Source organism: Lissotriton helveticus, chromosome 3_1 (assembly GCF_964261635.1).
Source record: "Lissotriton helveticus chromosome 3_1, aLisHel1.1, whole genome shotgun sequence".
Taxonomy (NCBI): Eukaryota; Metazoa; Chordata; class Amphibia; order Caudata; family Salamandridae; genus Lissotriton; species Lissotriton helveticus.
Genome location: NC_136061.1, coordinates 769,232,192 through 769,255,833, shown reverse-complemented (window position 1 = coordinate 769,255,833; position 23,642 = coordinate 769,232,192). Strand labels below are relative to the sequence as shown.

Sequence of the window (23,642 nt, the reverse complement as noted above, 5' to 3'; positions counted from 1 at the left end):
AGAGAGATGCCAGACCTCCTTCATTCTAAACCAAGGTACAGAGCTGATTAGACCCTAAGAGAAATCTTGGATAGATTCTTGGCAAAAGAATACTAAACTTATGCTACACCACACTTACTTCTTCCCTCGTACTAGACTTAGGTTAGGTACATCGCGGTAGGCGTAGTTTAGAAGCACCAGTTGAGTACTTTTAGTCTTTATTTATTTATGTATGTATTTTATGGCTTAGAAATCATACCGTGCTTTTACAGTATTATTTTATTATACTCTTCTTGCTGTACGCATTATACTTTACAGCCAGTATTACGAGTGTAGCACTTAATTTCTTCTGCATGAGAAAGAAGACTGTTCAATAAATACTTTTATTGAAAACGCCCGTCTCTCTATTTCTCTAAAATATCTATCTATTGTTTCCACGACTCTGAAGATACGTTTTATCTTGGGGAAACAAAGTTGTCATGTTTATGCAGTTTTCAGAAACTAATCCCTTCTTGTTTATTCGAGAAAGTTTCTAGTGACCTCAGAGATAGCTGGCACTCACAATTAAGCTTAATATATTCGATAGAGACCTAGTAGACATAAGTCCTACGTCAAATCTATAGGATATATTATTCCAATGCGCAAAGCCTATTGGGAATATAGGAACTACACTACAAAACATGGGGTGATCTGCAGTTTGCAATTTCGAATCCAAGGAAAGGCCGGCTCAGAATTCCATCTTTGTGAGATCGTTAATTTCAGTGCCAATAAAGTGAATAATAGTAATTCTTATTGTTCACAGAGCTTTAGGGCACAAGTGCAATATGAAACGCAAATTAAAAACAAAGTGATAATTTAAATAATCTCTTCTTGCCTCTGACACTACAAACGTCCAAGACATAGCGAGCATGCTCCACACTCCACTGACTTACGATTCATTTTTAAAACCAATACCCCAGCAAAAGTCACCCGCATGGATGTCAGACACCTCCACCGCCCCTGTGAATACATGATCTTGTTTCCGTGTGGAAAAGGTCACCCCTGGATTTTTAAGACTCACTGTTGCTGTTGTATCTAAAAACTGATGTGCACAGTTGCTCGACACCCGAAGTCCATCCTGCTGTCTGATGAACACATCTGGCAGGCATCTGAGATCCCACAACCGCTGCAGCTGGCCCTCACGGGGTACTGCATAGGGACATCTACGGCCCTGTGTAACAAACCCTGGTTAGGCTGTGCACCAATAACACGTGCTCTGTTTGTGTTATTTGTACAATGGTATAAACCAGCATGACACTGTCAGTTCTGTCCCAAGGCTGCGCAGGGAAGAATGCGGGCGAGCAGCATTCCAAACACAGAGCCTACCGACCCACTCACTACCCATACACACCATGGGGGCAGCGCCTAGAAGGAAAGACTCAAGGGATTAAAGAACCCTGGCAGACTCGACCATGTCCCAAGCTAGCCACGGAGCTGTTGTGCCCAGCCTCCACCTGTACCACAGGCCCTCTGTGTCCGTGACAGACACACCACTGTCCACGGGGAGCCAGGCTAGCGAAAAACTGGGATTCACACACTAATCGTAGCGGGTCCGATGCCAGTTTAACAGCTGTTAGGCTGGTATCAGATGCCAATCGTCCCACCACAGATGAGCTTCTGAACGTGGCACTTACCTCCGATCTTCCAGTGGAGGGCAGTATTGTCAGTTCAGTAGTGGAAGAAAGCATGCTAAATGTCCCTTCAAAAGAGCCCCAAAAGAAGCGCAAGTTGTGACAAAAAAATCCCCCAAACAGGTCCAACCCCACCCAACAACAACAAGCACGGTCTTATGTAGGAGCCCGACTTATGGGTTGGCTAATACAGTAAATAACCAAGCGCGGCCGCTAATGTTAGCAGACCGCGCTACAAAATATTTAAATAAACATATGCAAATGTGAAAGCGGCCCGCACAGCAAAACAATTAAATAAAAACAAGCACGGTCTTATGTAGGAGCCCGACTTGCGGGTGTTTGTGTAGGGAGGGACGTTAAACAAAGCCTAAGGAGCAGCGAGGGACGTTGAAAAGATATACCAAAAAAAAGTGCTTAGCGGCTAATTAGGAGACACTGTCTCCCGCTGCCAGTTAAAGATACAAACCCGGTGGGCGGGGCCAAAAGCGGACAGGGTGGTAACCAGGAGGGACAAAAAACCCTCCTGGACAATCAGAACATCCGGTTTTGCATAATTGGTGATGCAAAATGACGCGCATCAATGCAAAACACGAGCGGAGCAGAAAGCAAGCTTCTGGAATCGTAGAGATTCCAAGAAGCCCTCGCAAGGCGAGTGCAGAGCATGCGCGCTGCTAACGCCAGGCAAGACCTAAACAATTGTTACAAATTAAGTGGGCCGACGCCCCTTTGCTCCAACGGAGGAGCCACCCCTGGATGGATGCAACATACAATATAGAAATAATACTTTAAAAAGTTGCCCATATAGGAATATCACTTCAACTAATAGAGGTCAACAAGCAAGGCTGATTCATACTGAACATCAAAACAATAACTTACCATATGGGGAACTCTTGTGCGCTAAAAGAAAATTTTAGTTAGGACTTTAAAGAGGAAGCAGAAACAATTTCTCAAAGATTAGAAGCGTGAGACTATGGTAAAAAAAACTACAACAAATGCCTAAATGATAAGCAATGACCTACTGACACCTAAGCTCTCACCAACAATCACATTAAGTCACTCATTAGTGAAGAAGGAAACTTAGATTCCCACACCAGGAAAATGAGTTTTTAAATGTGGACTTCATAACTATTGTGATCACAGAAGGGGTTATTAGAGTTACCACTGTAGTAACAGCCAATACACACACCCGGAGGCTATGGTAGAAATTGCGGATTTCAGGGGAGGCACCTTGAAAATGAAAAGACTACTTGGGAGAAAAGTTGTTTTGTTCCAGGCCCAATATTAGATGGCAGCAGAGTGCACAGCATATAAAGTGATTGGCATCTACCCATGCTGTAAACTAATGGCTATTCTTCAAAACTAAGTAAATAACTTGGTGAATCAAACTTTGCTGCACTTTTTTACATCTTCAAACAGTTAGATCTAGTTTACATCCTTCACAGATTTAACCCCTTCCATGCTCCCGTCGGCCGTTGGCCGACGCAGCCCCGCCCACCCTTTAGAACACCGTCACCACGGCAGTTTTTCCACCGCGGTTAAGGCGTTAAACATGCCCAGCCAGCACATCATGTTTAACAATATCTGCTTCCTTCTTCAAGGTTTTATAGGTAGTAGAATCAACATACAAATTATTGGTGTTATGGTAGTTATTTGGCTAAAGCTCCTCACAATCACGTCGACAGGAGCCCATGATGTGCCGCTTGGTTCTCCTATCCTATACATGTTCCTGGTTTCAGTGAAAAAGATAAAATAACACAACAAGGGAGAACATAAACAAGGGTTGGCTAACATTGTGTGAAGACTAATGGATCATTGATGAGTGAGCAACCATACTAAAGCAAGAGTAAAATGCCTTGCACTTTATTACTCACCCACATAAAGTTACACAGAAATTGTTCAACAGAAATTGGATAAAAGACAAACGTATATCCGGTGCAATGAAAGTACCATTTCTGATTCTAGTAGCCTCGCTGAAATGTATTGTACTGTGCTATAGAATATTACAGACAGGTTAATAACTATCAGTGTGTGACAACAGTATTAAAGTGTATCAACAGCAACTAGATTCTGCTTGACATATCCAGCCAGCCACTTGCACTAGCCAAACAATCTTCACGGTCTGCCAATATTAAAATACCCGTGAAGGGGACACAGATGTTTTGCATGCAAAAACCCAAACACTTCAACACACTCTTAGAACAGAATCTGCTGCTCTTCAGGAAGCAGGAAAGCATTCCTTTTTTTCAAACTCCAGGGCATAATAACAGACTTGAATCCGCCACCATCTCCCAGCGCCCCACCACCACAGTGGATCCAGCTGAGCCATCTGGCCAGGGAGCCTACAAGTTTTCATGAACTGTTTTCCTCCCTGGCCTGTGCTCCTTCTGTGCTGCCTGCTCACCCGTGCTCCTTTGCTGCTTGCTCCCTCGTAGGTGCTTGCACCACCACCTGATACTGCAGCACCGGGAGCTGTCCTCTTGACACTTCAAGCCAGATATGTGATGATAAAAGAGAGGAATTATGGTCAAGTTTGTGTGTGCTATATGCTTGTTATGAATAAATGATACCATTAGTCGACAGGACGTATATTTACAAAGTTTAATAGACATACATACATTTTGAAAGGTTGTACCTCATTGTTGCAGCCTGTTAGGCAAAATACTAGGAATTCTTCTTCATTTTTCGCATAGTGCAGAACGTTTACAACCAGTTTACTGACCATAATTGGAAATTTTGTGAATCTAAACCCAGTACCTTGCTGCAGAATAGCTTGATGCTTTTTTCATTTTCTCGTTATTCAATGGAAAACTAAAATATAAACTCTGTAACATACACCACTAAATCCTCTCACACAAACAATCTCATTGCATTACTGGTGAACTCATTCATTACCACAGTACTGGAAGTTCCGATGCAGATATTCCCTACAAGCATCCTTTGGCGGCAGTGGTTCTTTAGAGACAGTCAGAGGCACATCATTGGCTATTTATTTCCAACAAGCATAACATCCATTCCTACCAAAGATGCAACTGTCACTTTTGGGCTACTAAACACATTTACCACATTTTTCCTTGCTCAGTATAAAAAGTACAAGTTCAGAAAGCTTACAACATATTTACAAATATATATATATTTATAAATCCAAACACATAAAGAACCGTTGTGTGCATTCTTTGTTTCGTTGGCACATTGTCAAGCAGCATTAGCAGTCACTTGAATCTTCAGTCAGCTTATGTTGTCCTGTTTAGTCCTTTTCTCTGGATTGGAAATTCTTCAGAGGTTCTATGCACAATGTCTTAAATAGTCTTTTGTTATACACATTTGTATCTATACAAATATATATATGTCAGTAGAAGGTCATTAATTCTTCTTATGAAGAAACTTCATTTTATTTCCTGTGGCAAAAAGAAAAAAAGCAACTGTTAGGATCTGATTGTTGTCTTGTCATCTGCCGAGTAATAGCTGGAACTAAGTTAAGTCTACAGTATTACGAGAAATACTGCATGGAGGTGGTTACGTATTTCAATCTGTGACAAATATTTCCAACTCCCTAAACATAAGCAGACAACTGGATGTTACTAGTAAGCTAGGCACTGGTCTGCATGAGAAATGGACAGCACACTAAATGCGAAAGAGAAAAGCAAGCTTTGACAAAACCAAAAGGTTTGGCTTTTGTACAATACATCCATACAGAGACAATCAGAATACATGCACAAATCATCACATGTTCTTTAATCTTCACATGAATATTGTCAAAATAGCAAGCACGTTTCGTCCAACTTCTGTGGACTTCATCAGGGCGTATTAGTTAGTCATGTTCTTCTGTGACTAGTGTCATGAATGTCAGCACTATTTTATTCACAATTGTTGGTTCCTCCTTTTGTGTATTTAATCCTTCTTGGATACAGGGTAGGCTCCATGCCTCTTTTTTTAGTAATTCTGCAGCGGTGACTTGTAAAGCTCCAGTTACCGCTGCGGTGGTCGGCATCTCTACGTATGACGGTCATAGAACGTAAATAAAAAGAAAGCCAAACTGCACTCTTGTCTGACCCCATTGTCTAATTCTATAAAACCACGTATATTCACCCACACTCTATACCTCCCAGTAGCTGTCAGATTAAGAAGAAGGTCACAAAGAAAACAAATCAGATTACGGTCCATGCCTAATCATTATAGACCAAGGTTTGTCAAAGACAAAGCTGAGGTCCATAAGTGCCAAGTGCAATGAACCCTGAGAGTCAAGAGCGCAGCCTTTGAAAACTTGATAGCCTCTGGCTGGGTGCAGTGGAGTGTTGGCCAAAGGCCCTTATCTCTGGCCTGGTACAGAGCCGCCCCCCGGAATACACTCAACACGCATTCTCTTTTTAAAAAATAGCTTTTTGGGTAAACAGCACTCCCTTGAATACCTGCCAGGCAAGCTTCCACCCCATAGTACTGTGGTACAGTTGGAATATCTTCAGGGAAGCTTGCACTATGGTACCATCAGATGGAAGCTTGTACAGTGGCTCCTGCGGTCCTCCCTGGGTAACACTTGGGAGCGTAGCATTGGGTTCCACTGGAATGGCACTGTAGCACTGGCCTGAATATTTTAATTTTTTATTATAATCTTTGAGGGAGAGTCTGTGGGTCCCAACAACAGGTGCCTGGGGGCATCTGTTAAAGCAAATACCGTTACAAATTGCTATGGCATAAACCATGTGTGCAGAGTGTAACGTTATCTATATCCAAGAGTCATCATGACTCACATGGGGCTTCACCTCTCGTCGGTCAGAGTGCATCCTCAGACTGGACAATAGTAATACATTGTATATTTCCCATGGCACATCAGCATATATTCGCTATATATGAAATATTCTGAGTTTCATACAGGAAACACACTTCTTTATGGCCAAATTTCTGATTGACGGTAGCATGATTAAAAACATGACACATTTAACATTCCAGCACCAATACTGCCATATTCGAACTCAAGTCCACATGTTTTGCTAACATGCATCCCACCAAATTAGCCATTGTGACAGGGTTAGGCAGTGTGAGCAGGAAAGCGTTAAAGGGACCGGTGAAAGCGGACAATTCTGGTGGTTTTTCATACATAAAAAGCATAGTTTGAAGCAGGAGGACAGGCAGTTGGCGTTTCCAATTTCATGGCCGTGTTGTTAAGATTCTATGCATAGTATATGCATTTTTCTGTTCTCTTTGTGGGACCTCAGACTTGCAGAAGAAATGCATGGTATACAAAAAATAATTATTCTTTAAATATCACTTTTACACATTTCGCACATATGAAATCAAAACACTGCATGTACAGATAATATGTAAAACGTGTGACGTCTTGAACGATCTATACATGAGGGCCTTCAATTGCATATAATGGCTGTTGTTATCTATTCTACAGACGATACAGAAAGGTGATGGGTGGAGTACTTTTAAAAGTCTAAGCCACTGGAAATTGCTCTAGGACCATTTGATCCATCATTTCTGTCATTGTGCTACTGCAGACAGTCAATTAGCTCTATCGGTTACAGTAAAAACCATAAAAGCACCACAATAAATACAACAAAGCTATAAATATCTACACACATACACAGTAAAAAAGCAACATTAAAAAGCAACATCATAAGAGACCATCAACACCCTAAAATCATTCGGACATCTCTAGATTTCCTTAGCCTCGTTGAGGCTTTTAAAAACAATCTATATTAAAAACAATTTCAACTGAAAGCAGTTGCAAAAAACAGAAGGGCAAGTAGAACTAGTTTGAATTGACGAGCGATTAACAGGGGGACAATATAGGCTTTCCTAGGCACATCATAATATCTGCAGAACATGATAAAGTGCATAATGTACTGTGGAGACGCCGGGTCACACCCAAAGGGTGCTAATAAATTATCCTCTTGCCAACTCCATGGAGATGCCAACAGCTGAGGTATCAAGTTGATCCTAAACCTGGTAAACTAGGTTCCACCACTTTTACTTGAGACTTTCTAGTATCACTACATAGATTGAGCTAAAACATGAAGCTCTCAAAGGCGTTCAGGAGGACTTGGAAACACATTCTAGTTTTTGCCAATAACATTGCGTTCACTGCATAAATTAGGATGGGCAGATGGGCGTGGCCTAGGAAGATGGCTGAGTAGACATGTCTCTCGGCTCTCCCGTCAGCTCGTCAACAATCCAACACTATCATATATAGTAGAAACATAAATTCCCATTCGGGCCAGAGGATGACAAAACTATATTCCCGGCAACCATCTTTGGGGATTTGAAGGGGCCAGACAAGCAGTTTACCAGAGTTAGGCCGACGTCGGAATAGGGCCTCGGAGCAGTCGCCATCTTGGGGGATAGGCCTTGGAGTGGTGTACAGGCAGAGCCGATCCTGGAACCCGATCGGCGTTGCTGACAACCCAGCAACGTGCAGCGGAGATCCTCCGGCCGGAGGATTAACATCGAGAAGCGGAGACTCCAGCTGCATTACTGAGTGGGACAGAGGACGGGGAGCAGCGGTACGGATAACTGATGGCGGTGTTGTGTTCTAGTCGGTGGAGTAACCGGCTTGCCACGTCACGCCCATGTGACTATCACCTAATAAATAGGGTCTACGCACCCACGTACGCCAGTTAGGCGACGGCGTGGAAGACCAGTTGCATAGCACGAAAGTGTCCGTGTCCTTATTGCTAGGCCCCATATATATTTGCCCCCAGTGCCCCATCATCCTCACTCCCTCAACAACGCAAGCACCCCCTAACGACATCACAGCTGGCGACGAGGGTGGGCGTGCCTTCGCTGTGTGTCGCCGCGTCTGCCGAGGGGCGGCCGCGAGCTCTGCCTTTGACTCGCGGCGCTCGTGCCCGTCGTGACGCGCGGAAGGTGAGGCGCGTTGGCCCTCGCTGGGGCGGCCGTGCATTAGCCGCGAATCTGCCCCGCACCACGTGGTGGTGTGCCCGGAGGGGGAGGGCAGGTCCTGTCTCTCGGCCACAAGAGAACAGCGAGTGGCCCCCATCTGTGTCTCTCCTCGCGGTGAGGAGACAGGAAGTGAGAGCAGCGTGTGAGGCCCCATCAGTGCCTCATTTGAAAGGAGGAACTCTGCCAGCTCTGACCCTGGTGGCAGGCTCTACAGCACCACGAGGCAGGCCAGCAAGTAGAGGTGCACAGGAAGGAGGAGGCCACACTACAGGCCCAGTAACACGAGTGGAGGCAGCAAGTGGCTTAAGCACCTACATATTCAGGGCACCACACAAGCTTCAAAAGCTGACATTTTCGATTGCTACCAGACAACCAGGTTTACCTCAATTTCAATAAGCATTGGCCACGCCAAATAGCCACGGTCACCGTCAGGAGGGTTTTCGCCTAAGGGACAGCCTGTAGGGACACAGCGAAGAGACATCGCCAATTACTGAACAACCAGTCACGTGTCCCTGCGTATGTCATGGCCACGATACCATTTGTGGTGGAGGGCTCCCCCTCATCATTCGCCCCTAAGTGGAAGCACTGGGTGGATCGTTTATTAATCTTTTACGGAGCTACCAAAGTTCACAAGGATCAGAAAAGGGCCATGGTCCTTCATCTGGGAGGCAAGGATGTCCACAATATAGCCAAAACCCTGGTGGAAGTCACCCCAAAGAACCACCACACACTAATAAATGCCCTGAACGCGCACTTCGAGCCCATGGCTAACCAGGACTACGAAAGATTCATCTTTAGGCAGGCAAGACAATTGCCAGAGGAGTCGCTAGACACGTATCATGCTCGCCTAAAGAATCTTGCGGCCAGATCATTCAAGGCTGCGCCTCTGCCAAGCTGAGGGAACGAATCTGAGAAGAGTCCGGCAAGTCGCTAGTGGATATCCTAACCCTGGGGCGCACCAAGGAGCTATCAAAGGCCTGAGCCGCTCACATGGAGGCCGACCTCCAGGCACCAGTGAAAGCTGAACCGGTCAACAAAGTGACCGTCAAATCACCGACAAAGTGGGCCAAAAAGGGAGCTGGAACAGTCCCGCCTGGACAGCCAAAGTCGTGTGGCTACTGTGGAGGATCACCACATCCGGCGGCAGAGTGTCCCGCAAAAGGAAAACGGTGTTCGGGTTGCGGACGTTTCAACCACTTCGAAAAAGTCTGCAGAGCAAAGAAGAACCGAAAACCACGCCAGGTAGTAAACGCGGTGCCAGAAGGTGACCCGAGCCAAAGCGACATGGATGATGAGGAGGAGGAAGAGTGGATGGTGCACAAGGTGCACATGATTGGCACCACCACTTGGAAGGCCAGACGCTTACCCCAGTGTGGCATCCGGGTAGGCACCCAAGACGGCACGGCAGTTGTGGACACCGGGGCGACCATCAATATAATGGCATCCGTCCTACACCAAACTCTAGATCCACCGCCAAAGCTACTTCCGTCAGCCATCACGGTGTTTGCATATGGACAAGATACCCCTTTAAAGATCAGAGGGAAATTCAAGACCTCAATATCACATGGAGATCGGTCCATCACCACCAATGTCTTTGTGTCAGAGAACGGACAGGGCATGCTACTAGGATGCAGGGCGGCCGAAGACTTAGGAGTGGTGTCCTTCGCTTTTGGCGTCCATCAGGAATCAATCCAACAGCTGCTGATGGAGTTCTCAGAGGTGTTCAAAGGCATTGGAAGGTTCAGAGGAAAAGAGGTGTACCTTCACATTGATCACACGATTCAACCTGTAGCCCTGAGGCACCGCAGAATAGCATTCCACCTGCGACAATTGGTTGAAGAGGAGCTCAAGAAACTCGAGAATGCGGGGATAATAGAGAAGGTGACAGGTCCCACCCCATGGGTTTCGGCAATCGTGGTCACGCGGAAACCCAAACAGCCTGGTGTGGTGCGGATCTGCGTGGACATGCGGCTCCCCAATACCGCCATCAAGCGAGAACGCCACATACCATCGATGACCTTATAGGTGAAATGGCGGGTGCAAGTTGGTTCTCCAAACTGGACTTACGATCAGGCTACCACCAATTAGTGTTAGACGAGGCCTCCCGCAATATTACCACATTTCCGACGCATCTAGGGCTCAGGAGGTACACCTGTCTGAGTTTTGGAATTTCCAGCGCGGCGGAAGTTTTTCAAAATGTGATACAGGAACTCATTGCAGATATCCCGGGGGTGATCAATGTCAGTGATGACATCATGATACATGCAAAGACCATACCGGAGCATAATAGCCGATTGACACAGGTACTACGGAGACTGCGAGATGCGGGACTCACCCTGCATCGTGAAAAGTGTGAATTCTTGAAGCGGAAGCTACAATTCTTCGGATACACCTTTTCCATCGAGGGGGTGAACCCTGACCGAGAGAAGGTGAAGGACATCAAAGAAGCCGAACCCCCCACCACCGTTACGGAAGTCGGAAGTTTCCTCGGTATGGTGAATTATTGTGGAAGGTTCATTCGAGACCTGGCCAACTTGACGCTGCCACTGAGGGAGCTCACCAAAGATGCCACGCCCTGGAAATGGGGCCCGGAACAAGCTAAAGCATTTCGGGACATCAAGGAGGCTCTCTCAGACGCCACCACCCTGGCCTTCTTCGATCCAAGGAAGCTGACACTGGTGGCTGTGGACGCTGGTCCCATGGGACTAGGGGCGGTGCTGATGCAGAGACAGCGAGCAGAAGAGGATTGGGCCCCAGTGGCTTTCGCCAGCCGGTCCCTCACGGAAACGGAGCAGAGATACTCCCAGATTGAGAAAGAGGCGATAGCAATACACTGGGGGTGCCGTCACTTTCACCTATACGTGTACGGAAAACCTTTCGTCGTTGCCACTGACCACAAGCCATTGGTTGCTCTATTCTCAGAGACCTCCACTAAGCCTTCGCCGCGAATCGAGAAATGGATGCTGCAGCTCCAAAACTATAATTGTACGGTTGAGTACCAGCCCGGGTCTCGCAACCCCGCAGATTATTTATCGCGACACCCTCGAGCAGCCACCCAGGAAGAGATGGAAGATGCGGCCGACACGGAAGAATACGTAAGATGCGTCACCGCCCAGTCATGTCCCCTGCCACTATCCATGGAACACCTCACAGAAGCTACCAGGAAGGATGACTGCCTTCAAAGGGCCAGAGCTGCCATACAAAGTGGAAATTGGCACGAAGCCAAGGAGGAATGGAAGATCCTGACTCCGAGCGCGCAGCGCATCATAGACAGCCTGGTCCAATGTGCGAGCGGAGCTGAATGAGGACAACACTGGATGCCTGTTAAGAGGACACCGGCTGGTGATACCCTCATCCCTAACAGATCAGGTCGTTCAACTGGCTCACCTAGGCCACCATGGTATGGTCAAAACCAAATCTCGCCTTCGAACCAAAGTATGGTTTCCCTTGATGGACGACCTAGTTGAGGCCACAGTTCGGTCCTGCGCAGCATGCCAAGTGGCAGGAGAAGCACCGAGACCAGCCCCGATCCTGGCAGAACCCAGGCCGAAGTCTCCCTGGGCGTGTGTCAGCCTTGATTTTGGCAGCCTTCCAGATGGCCGTCACACGATGGTGGCAATTGACGATCACTCCAAATATCCGGAGGTGGAAATCATATCCACAACCAGTGCCACTGAAGTAATCCCGAAATTGGATAAGATTATGGCGGCGCATGGGTTGATGCGTGAACTGAAGACGGACAATGGCCCTCCGTTTCAAGGCCAAGAGCTAGCCAACTACCTAAGTGCCCTAGGTATTCGAATCACTCCCAGATGGCCACAAGTGAATGACGAAGCGGAGAGATTTATGCGGACTCTTAACAAAGTAATTCGGATTGCCCACAACAAGGGGCAATCTATTGAACTGGCTATCTTCACGTTCTTACGGAACTATCGTCAGACACCCCACACCACCACGGGTGTTGCTCCAGGACATCTTCTCATGGGCAGTGTAGTCATGGACTCCATACCTCACCATCCGCAGTGGCGACCCACATCTCCCAATGAGTGTCAGGTTGAAGCCAGGCGCCAGAGAACACATGCGAAGTCAGCCAACGGAGACGGGCCCAAGTGCCCCAGATTGCCCGAGGCGATGTAGTATTGCTGAAGAACCGGGTCACCAGTAGAAAGTTCCGACTCCCCTATGAACCCGACCCTTGGACAGTGGTCAATATCAAGTACCAATCTGGTGGGGTCAATGTATCACCCACTATGGCTACAGAAGATCCTTGTTCCCCAGTCCGAAAAAGTGCCAGTCCTCGGAATCTAATGGTCATGTCTTTTCCCACTGAGAATCCGGAGTCCCCTGATGGGGCACCCAGCCAGAGTGACAGAGTGGAGAGTGGAGGTGTCGAAAGCAGTGGTCATGGTCCTGAATTATCGACTGAGGAAGCGCCATCCGATGCAGGTGTTGGTGAGACCCAGAACCGGGGGATGTCCCAATACCGGCTACGCCGGAATCCGGTGCCCTCCAGTCACCTGAGAGACTACTTCACGTAAGACTGTTCTTATATATATATGTTTCATCCCAGTTGAGAAGAATTGAACCTGATAGACTGTGGTGGATACCAAGAGACCTTTCTTTGATTAATGTTTGTTTTCATGTTTGTTGGGGAGGAATGTTGTGTTCTAGTCGGTGGAGTAACCGGCTTGCCACGTCACGCCCACGTCATTATCACCTAATAAATAGAGTCGACGCACGCACGTACGCCAGTTAGGCGACGGCGTGGAAGCCCAGTTGCATAGCACGAAAGTGTCCATGTCCTTATTGCTAGGCCACATATATATTTGCCCCCAAGGCTCCGTCATCCTCACTCCCTCAACAACGCAAGCACCCCCTAACGACATCACAGGCCGCAGCGGTGAATCCTAGCTGTGGAGGGGGAAGAACCGGGCCCTCCCAAATAGGTGCGTCTATGAGTCGGAAGAATTAAGGGACTGCTGGAGCTGAAGCGGTGTCCCGCGGGTGGAGGGCTCCGATTAACTTGTACAGCACAGAGAGACAATTTCTGCAGCAGGGGCCTCTCGGACAGAGCCAGCTGTGGAGTATGGGAACACGGTCCCAGGATATGGGTGTACTAGAGGCTGGGAGTATACCCAGGGGAGCTAAGAAAAATCAGTAGCCTAATGTCTAATCACACGCTTGAAAAGGGGGGAAAAAACAAAAGAGACGACCCACGGTGAGTGGACAATAAGAGGCACAGAGCTTTACATAGTGAAGGTTCCAATGTTTATAGACCTCTTGATCCATAGGAAAGGGCGTCTCCCCACAGACGTTGGACCTGCATGAACAATGCCTTACCAGAGAACAGGTCTGACTGAATCCAGCAATACCCTATCCACATGGGAAACATAACACTGGGCCAGCCCTCTGCAGGATATATTAGATCTCAGAGCAAAAAGAGAAAAGCGAATACACTGGGGATAGGCACGTAAATATCGGACGGGGGAAACCAACTCTGCTAAATGAGTAGCCAGACGCCACGGGCATGCCCGGAGCTGGGCCCAATTCTCTCCTAAAAGACACACCTACAACTGAGGGGGAAAAGAAAAGAAAACGGCTTAAGGTGTCGGGAGGGGCACACATTGGACAAAGTACACACAGGTGTGGACAATTTGTAATATTCCTAAAACCTGACGCTATGGTTAAAGACAAGGGGAACCAATCGCCTCAAAATAATAACATCTCAAAATACGTCCAGCCGCTCGTGCTGGATCCTGGGCTGCAAACAGATGCCCCCAGAGGAGCAACGGGAGAACCCACCAGGAATGGAGAATCCCCCACCGTCTATGGCAGATGTTTTGGCAGCCATTCATACCACACAGGATGAAATGGTACACCAAATTGACTCCGTGGCTTTTGAAGTAAATTTATTATGCTGTGACCTCCGTAAAGTTACAGATAGGGTCACCACAAATGAGCAAGCAGTAAATGTCATGCAGAAGGAAATAAGCACGCTGCAGGGGACAGTTACAGAGCTCCAGGGAGAAGTGACCTGACTGGATGAGCGAGCGGAAGACTCAGAGGGAAGATCGCTCAGGAACAATTTGTGCTTCCCCGATAAAGACTCTGTGGAGCTATTCTTGGAAGAATGGATTACTACTGTGGTGGCTCTGAGGGGCATGCCTAAATTCTTTACAGTTGAGAGGGCGCATAGAGCACCTGGGCCTCCACCCAGACTGGGAGCACCACCCAGGGTGATTATTGCGCGATTTCTCAACTTCCGGGACTGTGATTCTATTTTCCAAATGACACGCACAGGAGGACATATGCCATTCAAAGGACTCCAGAAATAAACCTACCCAGACTAAACCCAGTGGGTAAAAAGATCAACGAAAATCATTCCTGGTGGTTAAATGGCATCTAAAATACAGTCTCTTTTTCCCAGCCAAACTCAGGGATGAGAGTGAGGGAAAAGCTCTATTTTTTACTCAGCAACAGAGACCAGTGAGTGGCTGGATACCTGAGGCTACTCGGAGAGTGGGATGCACCCATCGAGACACTCAAACAAAAGGCGAACTTGGGACGCGGACAAGAGATCACAAAATAGACGTCGGCAAACGAGTGGAACAAGTTGCCCAGGACGGATCGGGGTCGGCAAGGATAGCACACTGCAACTATCGGAAACAGATTTGGACTCGAGGGACTCCTCACAGACACAGATGCTGGGCATTGACCTGCAAGAAGAGAATAGGGACTAAGAAGCAGAGGTCCATCCATATCATTGTCACCATTCGGACATTGTTTATTGATGAAGGGTGGTTGGAGTAGTCCTCTGTGAAAAGCAAAGAAATACAAATAATAATAATGTTTGAGATATATGACATTCAATAAAATCGGAACTTAAGATACAGGCAGTGACCGGGGACTTTTGCCTCCCCTCTAGAGGTGGACGATAAGTGGGGGGCTAGAGGCATGTCCTCACACCACACTGTAGAGTCTACCACTTACATAGCGGGAAGATTTTAACACCATTGTTATATTGTTTCTGTTTGTTTAGTTTCAAGGAGTAATGGAGCGGGAAAAGCAGGTTCTTATCCTGCCAATGACATGACATATGGGGGATGCATGACTGCCCAAGGGGTGGGGGTGATATTTGTTATTAGGGGGGTAACTGGGGAAGGTACAACCGCTTGTTTATGAAGTTAAGAAATGAGTGACAATGTCAGGGTTTCATAAATGCCATTGGAAATGTTATAGTGCATGGCTAGCAAGATGTGAGGGAGTTCGTAGACACAAACAATGGCAGCTATGATACGAAAGTTAATCTCATTGAATGTACGTGGGATAGCCGCCTGTGAAAAACATAGGAGGGTATTTGAGTATTTAAAGCATTATAAGGGTCTGAAAGCATGTCTGTAGGATTCGCATATGTGCAGTGGCTCATTATCCTCTTTAAAATAGTGCTGGAGATGGAAATTGTATGCCACATCATACTCGGGATTTGCTAGAGGGGCTTTAATTTGGGTGTCTCCCGGGACTCCATTCCAGCACCAACACCACTTAGTGGATCCAGAGGGGATGTATGTCACTCTGCATGGTAGATTGGACGGTATGGAGGTTTGTATTATTAATGTGTATGCCCCCGACGATGATTGTCCCTCCATTTTTACTAACAATGCAGAAGGTGGCTCCCTATATGGGAGCATAAGCGTTAATGGCAGGGGATGTTAATTGTGTTTTAAACAGTGATATGGACCGGGAGCCCCCCAAGCATCACACTAAACCACGAATGACAGAGGCATTATAAACGGTATGCATTTGGTGGATGTGTGGCGTTAGAGCCTCAAACGGTGCATTAATTTTCCTGCTATTTTCTGGCCTCTGGCACATTTCGTTGGTTTGACTATTGGTTGCTAATGGAGGAGTTGGGAGCTGCGGTAAAAGGAATAACTTATTTACCCAGGTATTTTTCCGATCTCTCACCGGTACTGTTAAACCTGGGCAGGATGGGGACCCGCCCTGCTATTCCCCTGTGGAGGCTTAGAGCTGAAGCCCTATCGGACCCTCCGTTTGTGGCCACAATGTAGAGGACCATAGAATGATATTTTGAAGACAACTGGAGGTCCACCTCGACGCGAGCACTTGAATGGGAAGCCAAGAAAGTAGTAATCAGGGGGAAATGCATAAAAAAACATATGGGGTTCGGCAACAACTTGTAAGGGACATAACCAAAGGGGAGGATAAAGTAGGAGACCTGGAAAGGGATCTCCCAGGAGCCTCCCATAAATCAGAGGAATGGAGGGAAGCATGTGAAAAGTTATTATCAGATTTATAAAGACTGGAAAAATATGTGTACTCCACGGGGCGACAAAGACTACACATGGATGAGGACAAGACAGAAGCCCTGTCAGCCCGTTTAATAAGGCAGGAATCGGACACTACCACTATAGTGCAGCTTAAGGATAGGAACAGGGACATAGGTCTTTCGCAGGCAGCGGTAGTGGCAGTTTTAGCGAATGTTTGACAAGTGGACACTCGCGGAGCAAGAGAGATTCCAAATTGCTTAGACTCGATAGAGCTGCCGCGACTAGAAGAAGAGGCTGAGGAGATCCTAAACGCTCCAATCCACAAAGAAGACTTTATCATGGCTATTCAAAAATTAAATACGGCTAAGAGCCCCTGGCTGATGGGTTACCATAGGAGTTTTATCAGAGGAAAGCTCTGCAATTAGCAGACCATCTTGTGGAGGTCTATATTGAGGCATTGACAAAAGGTGTACTCCCACCCACTATGAGAGGCACTGGTGGCCATGATACCCAAAACAGATCGAGACCTTCAGATGTCAACATATTTAGTTGGGTCATGATGGCTTGGTTGCGCCCTGCGGTCCCCGGCACCGTACACCCGGATTAGGAGAGTTTTGTTCCCAAACGTAACACCACCCATAACTTGAGAGGTTGGCACATGTCTGGCATTTCCCGCACCTGATGGAAGATGATTATGATCTTGCATCACTTGACTTAGAACAGGCCTTTGATTCAGTGGAGTGGCCCTACCTGTGACAGGTCCTTCAGAAAGGGAAGCTCAGGAAGAGTTTCTTAAATTGGTACAGCTGCTTTACCAGGCTCCTGTGGACCGGATTAGAGTGGGGACCCTAGATCTAAACAGATCAAACTATGTAGGGGTACACGACTGGGGTGCCCGCGCTCTCCGCTGCTTTTTGCAGTAGCCATCGAGCTGCTAGTTATGGCTATGCGTTGGAGGGTGGGAGAGTGGGGGATTTGACTGGGTGATACTAACCATGTGGTGTCCCTGTATGCTGACGCCTCGCTGATTTACCTCCAGCATTCAGAGAGATCAGTGTCATTATTGCTTGCGGAACTGAGAGCCTTTGGTGAGGTATCTGGTTTACGGATTAATACAACAAAATCCAAATTAATCCCCATTGGGAGGTTGACGAGTGAACCCCTGACAGAGCTTCCTAGAGTGGAACTATCATGTGTGGATGAGGGGGAAAGATATCTAGGCATACGGCTGGCAAACTCACCATCTAGGTACTTGGATCTCAATATTGGCAGAGTGATTGAGGGTCTGCGAGGCTCTGTTAGGTTATGGCAGGACCTGCCATTGTCTCTCAGGGGCCGAACTGCTATAATCAAAATGATCATATTGCCTAGGCTCTTGTACACTATGCAACACTCACGCAGTTGTATTCCCCGCTCGTATTTTCGGACCCTTGACCAACCGCTTACGGATCTTTTATGGGGTAACAGACGGAAACGAGTGAAGCTAACAACACTGCAGAGAACGTTGAACCGGGGAGGACTGGAGGTTCCTTGTATAGAACTATACTACATGGCAACCCATCTACAGTCTGCAGTGCATTGGATGGATACTGACGATAATTGGTAAATAAATCTCATGGCGGGTACACATAACGGATATTCACTAGCAGAATTATTAATGCTTGGGAAACAAGTCCACCCCCCAGCTTCAATATATTATACATCATGTAGCAGAGATCTGGGAATTGGCGGTTCGAAGGGTGATCCATCGTGCGCCGTATACACCAGATACACGTCTGTGGGCATTACAGCTCTTTGCCCATACAGCAGACTCTATGTCCGTAAGGAGGTGGAAGGAGGGGGGCTGCCATACTCTGAGAGATCTTTATATGAATGGTACATTTCTGACACGTGACGAAGCAACCGAAGACGAAGGGACCGGGGGAATTTCCAAAATATGAGAAAATCTCTAGTGTGACGTGAGAAATCTGGGCTGGATTCCCCGAGGAAGCCCCTAGCACCAATACGTTAATCGTAATTTTACACATGGTACAGGAGTGACGACTGGTCTCGCATATATATAGAGCCCTGAGAGACGACATGCCTGGGGACGCCCTACCAGTAAAACACATGAGGGATGCAGGACTAGAAACCCCACTGTCAGACAGAGAGTGGAAAGACTGCAGGAGTGGGTCTGCGTCATTAGCTCCAATGCTCATTTTAAACTTATACAATATAACCTAGTACACCAGGTATATCTTACGCCTCATACACTACATACAATTTATCCCACCCGCAGTGCTGAATGTCCGCGATGTAGGGCACCGGTAGCAGACTTCATTCATATGGTTTGGACATTGCACATGTTGGACCCCTACTGGGATGAGATATTAATATATGTTCGAAGAGCCACGGAATGGGAGATATCAAAACAGCTCTGACAAGTAACATTGGGGCTCTTTCCTAACCTTAAAGGCAGAAAATGAAGTAGGCGCTTTCTCTCATTAGGGCTCTCATTAGCCAGAAGACGTATAGTCATTGCATGGTTCAGACACGGGCCAACGCAGGTGGAAAAGTGGTTGAAAGACATGTGCGAATGGGCAGTGAAGCAAAGGGTACGAATGCAGGGAGAATGAACAGATGAAAAAGTAGAAGAGGACCTTCAGGCATGTTCCCAAATGCTGGTAGATCTTAAGGATGAATGCGAGCTGAGAACACAGGTTACTGAAAGCATAGATGAGGCTATGTCACAAGAGGAGAACTTAGAAGCAGACATGTCATGGGGTAGCATGGAAAGCTTAGAACAGTATATAATAACCATGTATATAACAAATGGAACCATAACTTAACAATTGGGAAGGGGAGGGAAGGGTGGGAGTTTTAAAAATTGGCAAAATTTAGCTGGATAGTGTGCAAATACTGGCTATATATGATAACCAGGGGGGGGTGAAGGGTGAAAGAAGAATCTACTCTTATCCCGCTGGAGTCTTCTGCCGGACAAATCAGACAAATGTGAGGATAAAGAAGGAAAAAAGGAACAAAAATATATGCTCAACAGCTGCACATGATTTGGAGGGGAAGGTCGGGGGGAGGCTACATGGATACTTTGACATCCGGATGTAACCAAATGTCTATAAGTTACAAATGCCAATAAAGTTTATGGAAAAAAAATTAGGATGGGCAGCGAGCGGACTCTTATCTGAGGGCAATTACCCTGGGCGTCCACTAAGAGCTGTTTGAGCTAATTAATGTATAAGGTAAATAGAAAAGGGGGCAAAATGCCTTCCAATTTTAAAACATTGCATGCAATTCTAATCATTAGTATACCTGACTGGTGCCATTGTGTGAAAAGGGAGGTCCCTCAGAAAATAAACTAAAGTAAACTATGTCCTGCTCAGCCCCCATAGCTAGCATAATCCTCCATAATTTGTTTCGGTTTACCTGGTCAAAAGCATAGGTAAGATCCATGAATGCGAGATGTGTGGAGCCTTTACGTGCCACTATTAATTTACCTGAGACCCTGTATAGATTCAGACACTGGTTCACAATTGGTCTACATGGCCTGATTCTGTATTGAGGGTCAGATATGATGTTATGTCCAGTAGCCCAGGTACTTCAAACAGAAAAATGTCAGCAAAATTACGTGAAATGTGGATCTGTCATTCAGTACTATATTTTGGCACCAATAATTTAGTATCAATTTTTGACATGATGAAGCATTTTGCACTAAAAAAGTAGCATGAAAAACACAATTGTCGTAAACAGCTGCCATTTCTGGTTATTTGCATTGTTCCTGCACTATCATTTTGATGCAAACGGCAACATCATTATGGGATGTGTGTAATGGCATAATTTCACGTTAGTGTAATGCAAAATGCCATTGTTAATGAAATTTGACACAGGCTGAAGGTTCATCCCTTCGGTAACCATGGCGCTGAATAACAAATGTTTATTGTTACCCAACTCATTAGTACTAATTTTATTGACCTCTGAAGCATGAAAGGCTGAGTGGACACGCCAGTATTTGAACCTTTGATTATAAAGTCTTTCACACATTATAGTATGCATGGGACCCACACCATTCTAATCCATGATCTTATCTTTTGACAACCATCAAAATTCGCAGTCTCTGGTGTCTGTCATGAAGTTCCAGCCACCACCACGTGAACGCACTGGTGCCACGAGGGGCCCTGAAGCATAGCAAAACAATACATTTACTTTCACTTATTGTCATAATACCATCAGAGGATTCAGTGGCATGCACTTAACTTTGCACCCACCATCTTACAAACATTCTCCCAGGTTAAAGTATAATTTTCTCCTTTTCCAACATCAATAGAGGCCCCATGGCTTCAGAAGTGTTTGCCAAATTGTACATTCAATTGTTAGGAATCCTAACTTTACAAATACTAAATCCCTTTTGTGAATACCAAACGTTGTAAAGTTAGGATTTTTCTCAGTTTAGTAGTAGTAAAGTTAGGAATCCTAACTTTACAACTAGTAAATGCCTTTTGTGATTACTGAAAGTCGTAAAGTTAGGATTTTCTCAGTTTAGTAGTTTACTTTGTGATTTGGGTCCGCAGTGCATAGCTCTTTCATATGATAGAGAGCATGTTTGCAAACATGAAGAATATAAATTAAACCTCTAGTGCAAAATTAAACACATCAAAAGCCTATTAGATATTTGTTGCAAACAGATATTAGAAACAGTTCAATCAAAGTCCTTTTAAAAAACAAAAAAGCTGCCAATGGCTCTGAAGGTGTAGAAAAAAGCAGAAAGATTCTATCTTTTCTGTAAGGAGCGTAAAAAATAAACATATTCTCTCTGCCCAACATTGTATGCTATTAAAATAGAGCAGGAAAAAGAAAAGCAATGTTCTGTTTCCTTGCTTTAAACAGCTGCTCCAATTATGCTCCTTGACATGATCTGTCTTTCACCTGGGCTGCTGGCTCTGGCAGCAGGCATTGTGACATCAGAACTTAACTGTAACAACTTATATTAGTCGAGTTCCGATATCTTTTCTTTATAGTTGGCAACTGCAGTTTACACAGAGATTACAGAATCCTACGTATTTTATATGTGGGCTAAAGTACCCCTCTCATACATTATAAAGATATTGCAAGCCACCAGAAGTTCCATGACCATACACAGCACAGATAATCACACAATTTTTCTGAGGAACTGCAAAGTAAGATCTGTGGGGAGCGAGAGGGCTGCATTGATGCTAGCAGGATGGGAGAGAGGCTTTGTATGTGGTTAACATTTGCAGGACACTTTATTAGATTATTTTCCTTTACTTCAGTTAGCTTGTAAATAAAAGTTTCCTATTTATTTAACATATTTGTGAATGTTAATGATCTTTAATGTAAACAGTAGCCCAGAGCTGCTGTTAACCTGGGAGCCTCATGTGAAGGTCAGGAGGGCTGCAGGCCGTCCCATGGCGGTACTTTGAGTATCACTGATACAGAGGAAAGAGGCTGAATGAAGAACTCCTTTGTAAGGAACTTCAATGTGAATTGCAATATCCTTATCAAGTTTTGCATGGGGTACTTTATCCCTTATAATACATGATCACACCATCACCTTTCCCGCAAAACACTTCTTGGTACACAGCTTGTTCATATCAAAGAGACAGCATGTTTCCAAACATGAAGAATAAAAATAGAATCTCTAGTGCAAAATTAAACACTTCAAAAAAGCTGTTAGATATTTGTTGCAGGAAGATATAATTGGTTTGATACAAGCCTGTTTTTATTTAAAAAACAAAAAGTGCGGTAGCTCGGAATGTGAAATGCATGCAGAAAGATTTGAACTTTTCCATAATTACAGAAGGAGTCACTGTACAGGTAGAAAAACGAAGTATAAGAAAAGAAAAGCAATGCTTCATTTTGTTCCTTCAACAGCTGCTTTAATTTTATGGCTTGGCACGGAGGCCAGTATTATGCATTATCCTAGTTATTGCCACACACACACAACAGCAACTAACTAGAACTTTAACTGTAGAATTAGAATCTTAACAACATTCCAAATGATTATAAATGACTCCAACATGCAGCCATCTTCCTTCTTTGTTGCTGCTCATACACAGATAAGTTCTTCGTTTAGAGTAACAAGATACAACTGGGTTTAATTGAAATATTTAATTTTTAATATTTCTATGAAACATTATGAAACAGTTGAATATAAGAGGTGGTAACTTTAAAGACTGAGTTTTGCATGCTGAATATTATTTCTGCAAATATTTCCATTTATTTAAACTAATGGTAAGAACGTTTTAATTCAATAAGAAAAAGTAAACAAATTATAAGTATATGCAAGTGCTTTGAATGTTGTACGGCGATTCATTCATTATGGGAAAGGATTTAAGTATGAGCAGCTGATTGAAGTAAAACAAATTGGTTAAAGGAGGCAGATACATCGAACAGTGGATGTATCTTACACAAAAAAGAAAGCACTTAGTTGAAAGCAAGGATGACATCCAAACAATGAAAGAACATGAAGGTCCTTAATGAAAATGGAAGCGGGCAACTCTTTTGAAGTAGGATGACAAGGCTATAGAGCAGCCGCGGCCCGTGAAAGGAGTTCGGTGGGGCAGGGAGGCAATGCGGGGGAGGGGCAAGGTGGACAGTGGTAAACACCGGAATATGGACAATTGCAGGTAAGTGAACAATTTAAAAAATAAAACGTATTTCGTAGCGCGCGCTGCATCGCATTCTGCAATGCATAGTGCGCTACGAAATTCGTTTTATTTTTTACATTGTTTACTTACCTGCAATTGTCCATATTCCGGTGTTTACCACTGTCCACCTTGCCCCTCCCCCG

At 45.5% G+C, this 23,642-nt stretch overlaps 1 protein-coding gene across 3 annotated transcripts in view; it reads right to left on the bottom strand.

Moving 5' to 3' along the window:
• Positions 1-4,233: 4,233 nt before the first annotated feature.
• DENND2B (DENN domain containing 2B) overlaps positions 4,234-23,642 on the bottom strand; it is a 1,120,876-nt gene continuing 1,101,467 nt past the window's right edge. For all 3 annotated transcript variants that reach the window (XM_078680987.1, XM_078680986.1, XM_078680988.1), the window contains one exon: positions 4,234-5,044. In XM_078680987.1, coding sequence (XP_078537113.1) covers positions 5,010-5,044 — 35 coding nt within the window. In that variant the 3' untranslated portion in view covers positions 4,234-5,009. The remainder of the gene's footprint in view (positions 5,045-23,642) is intronic.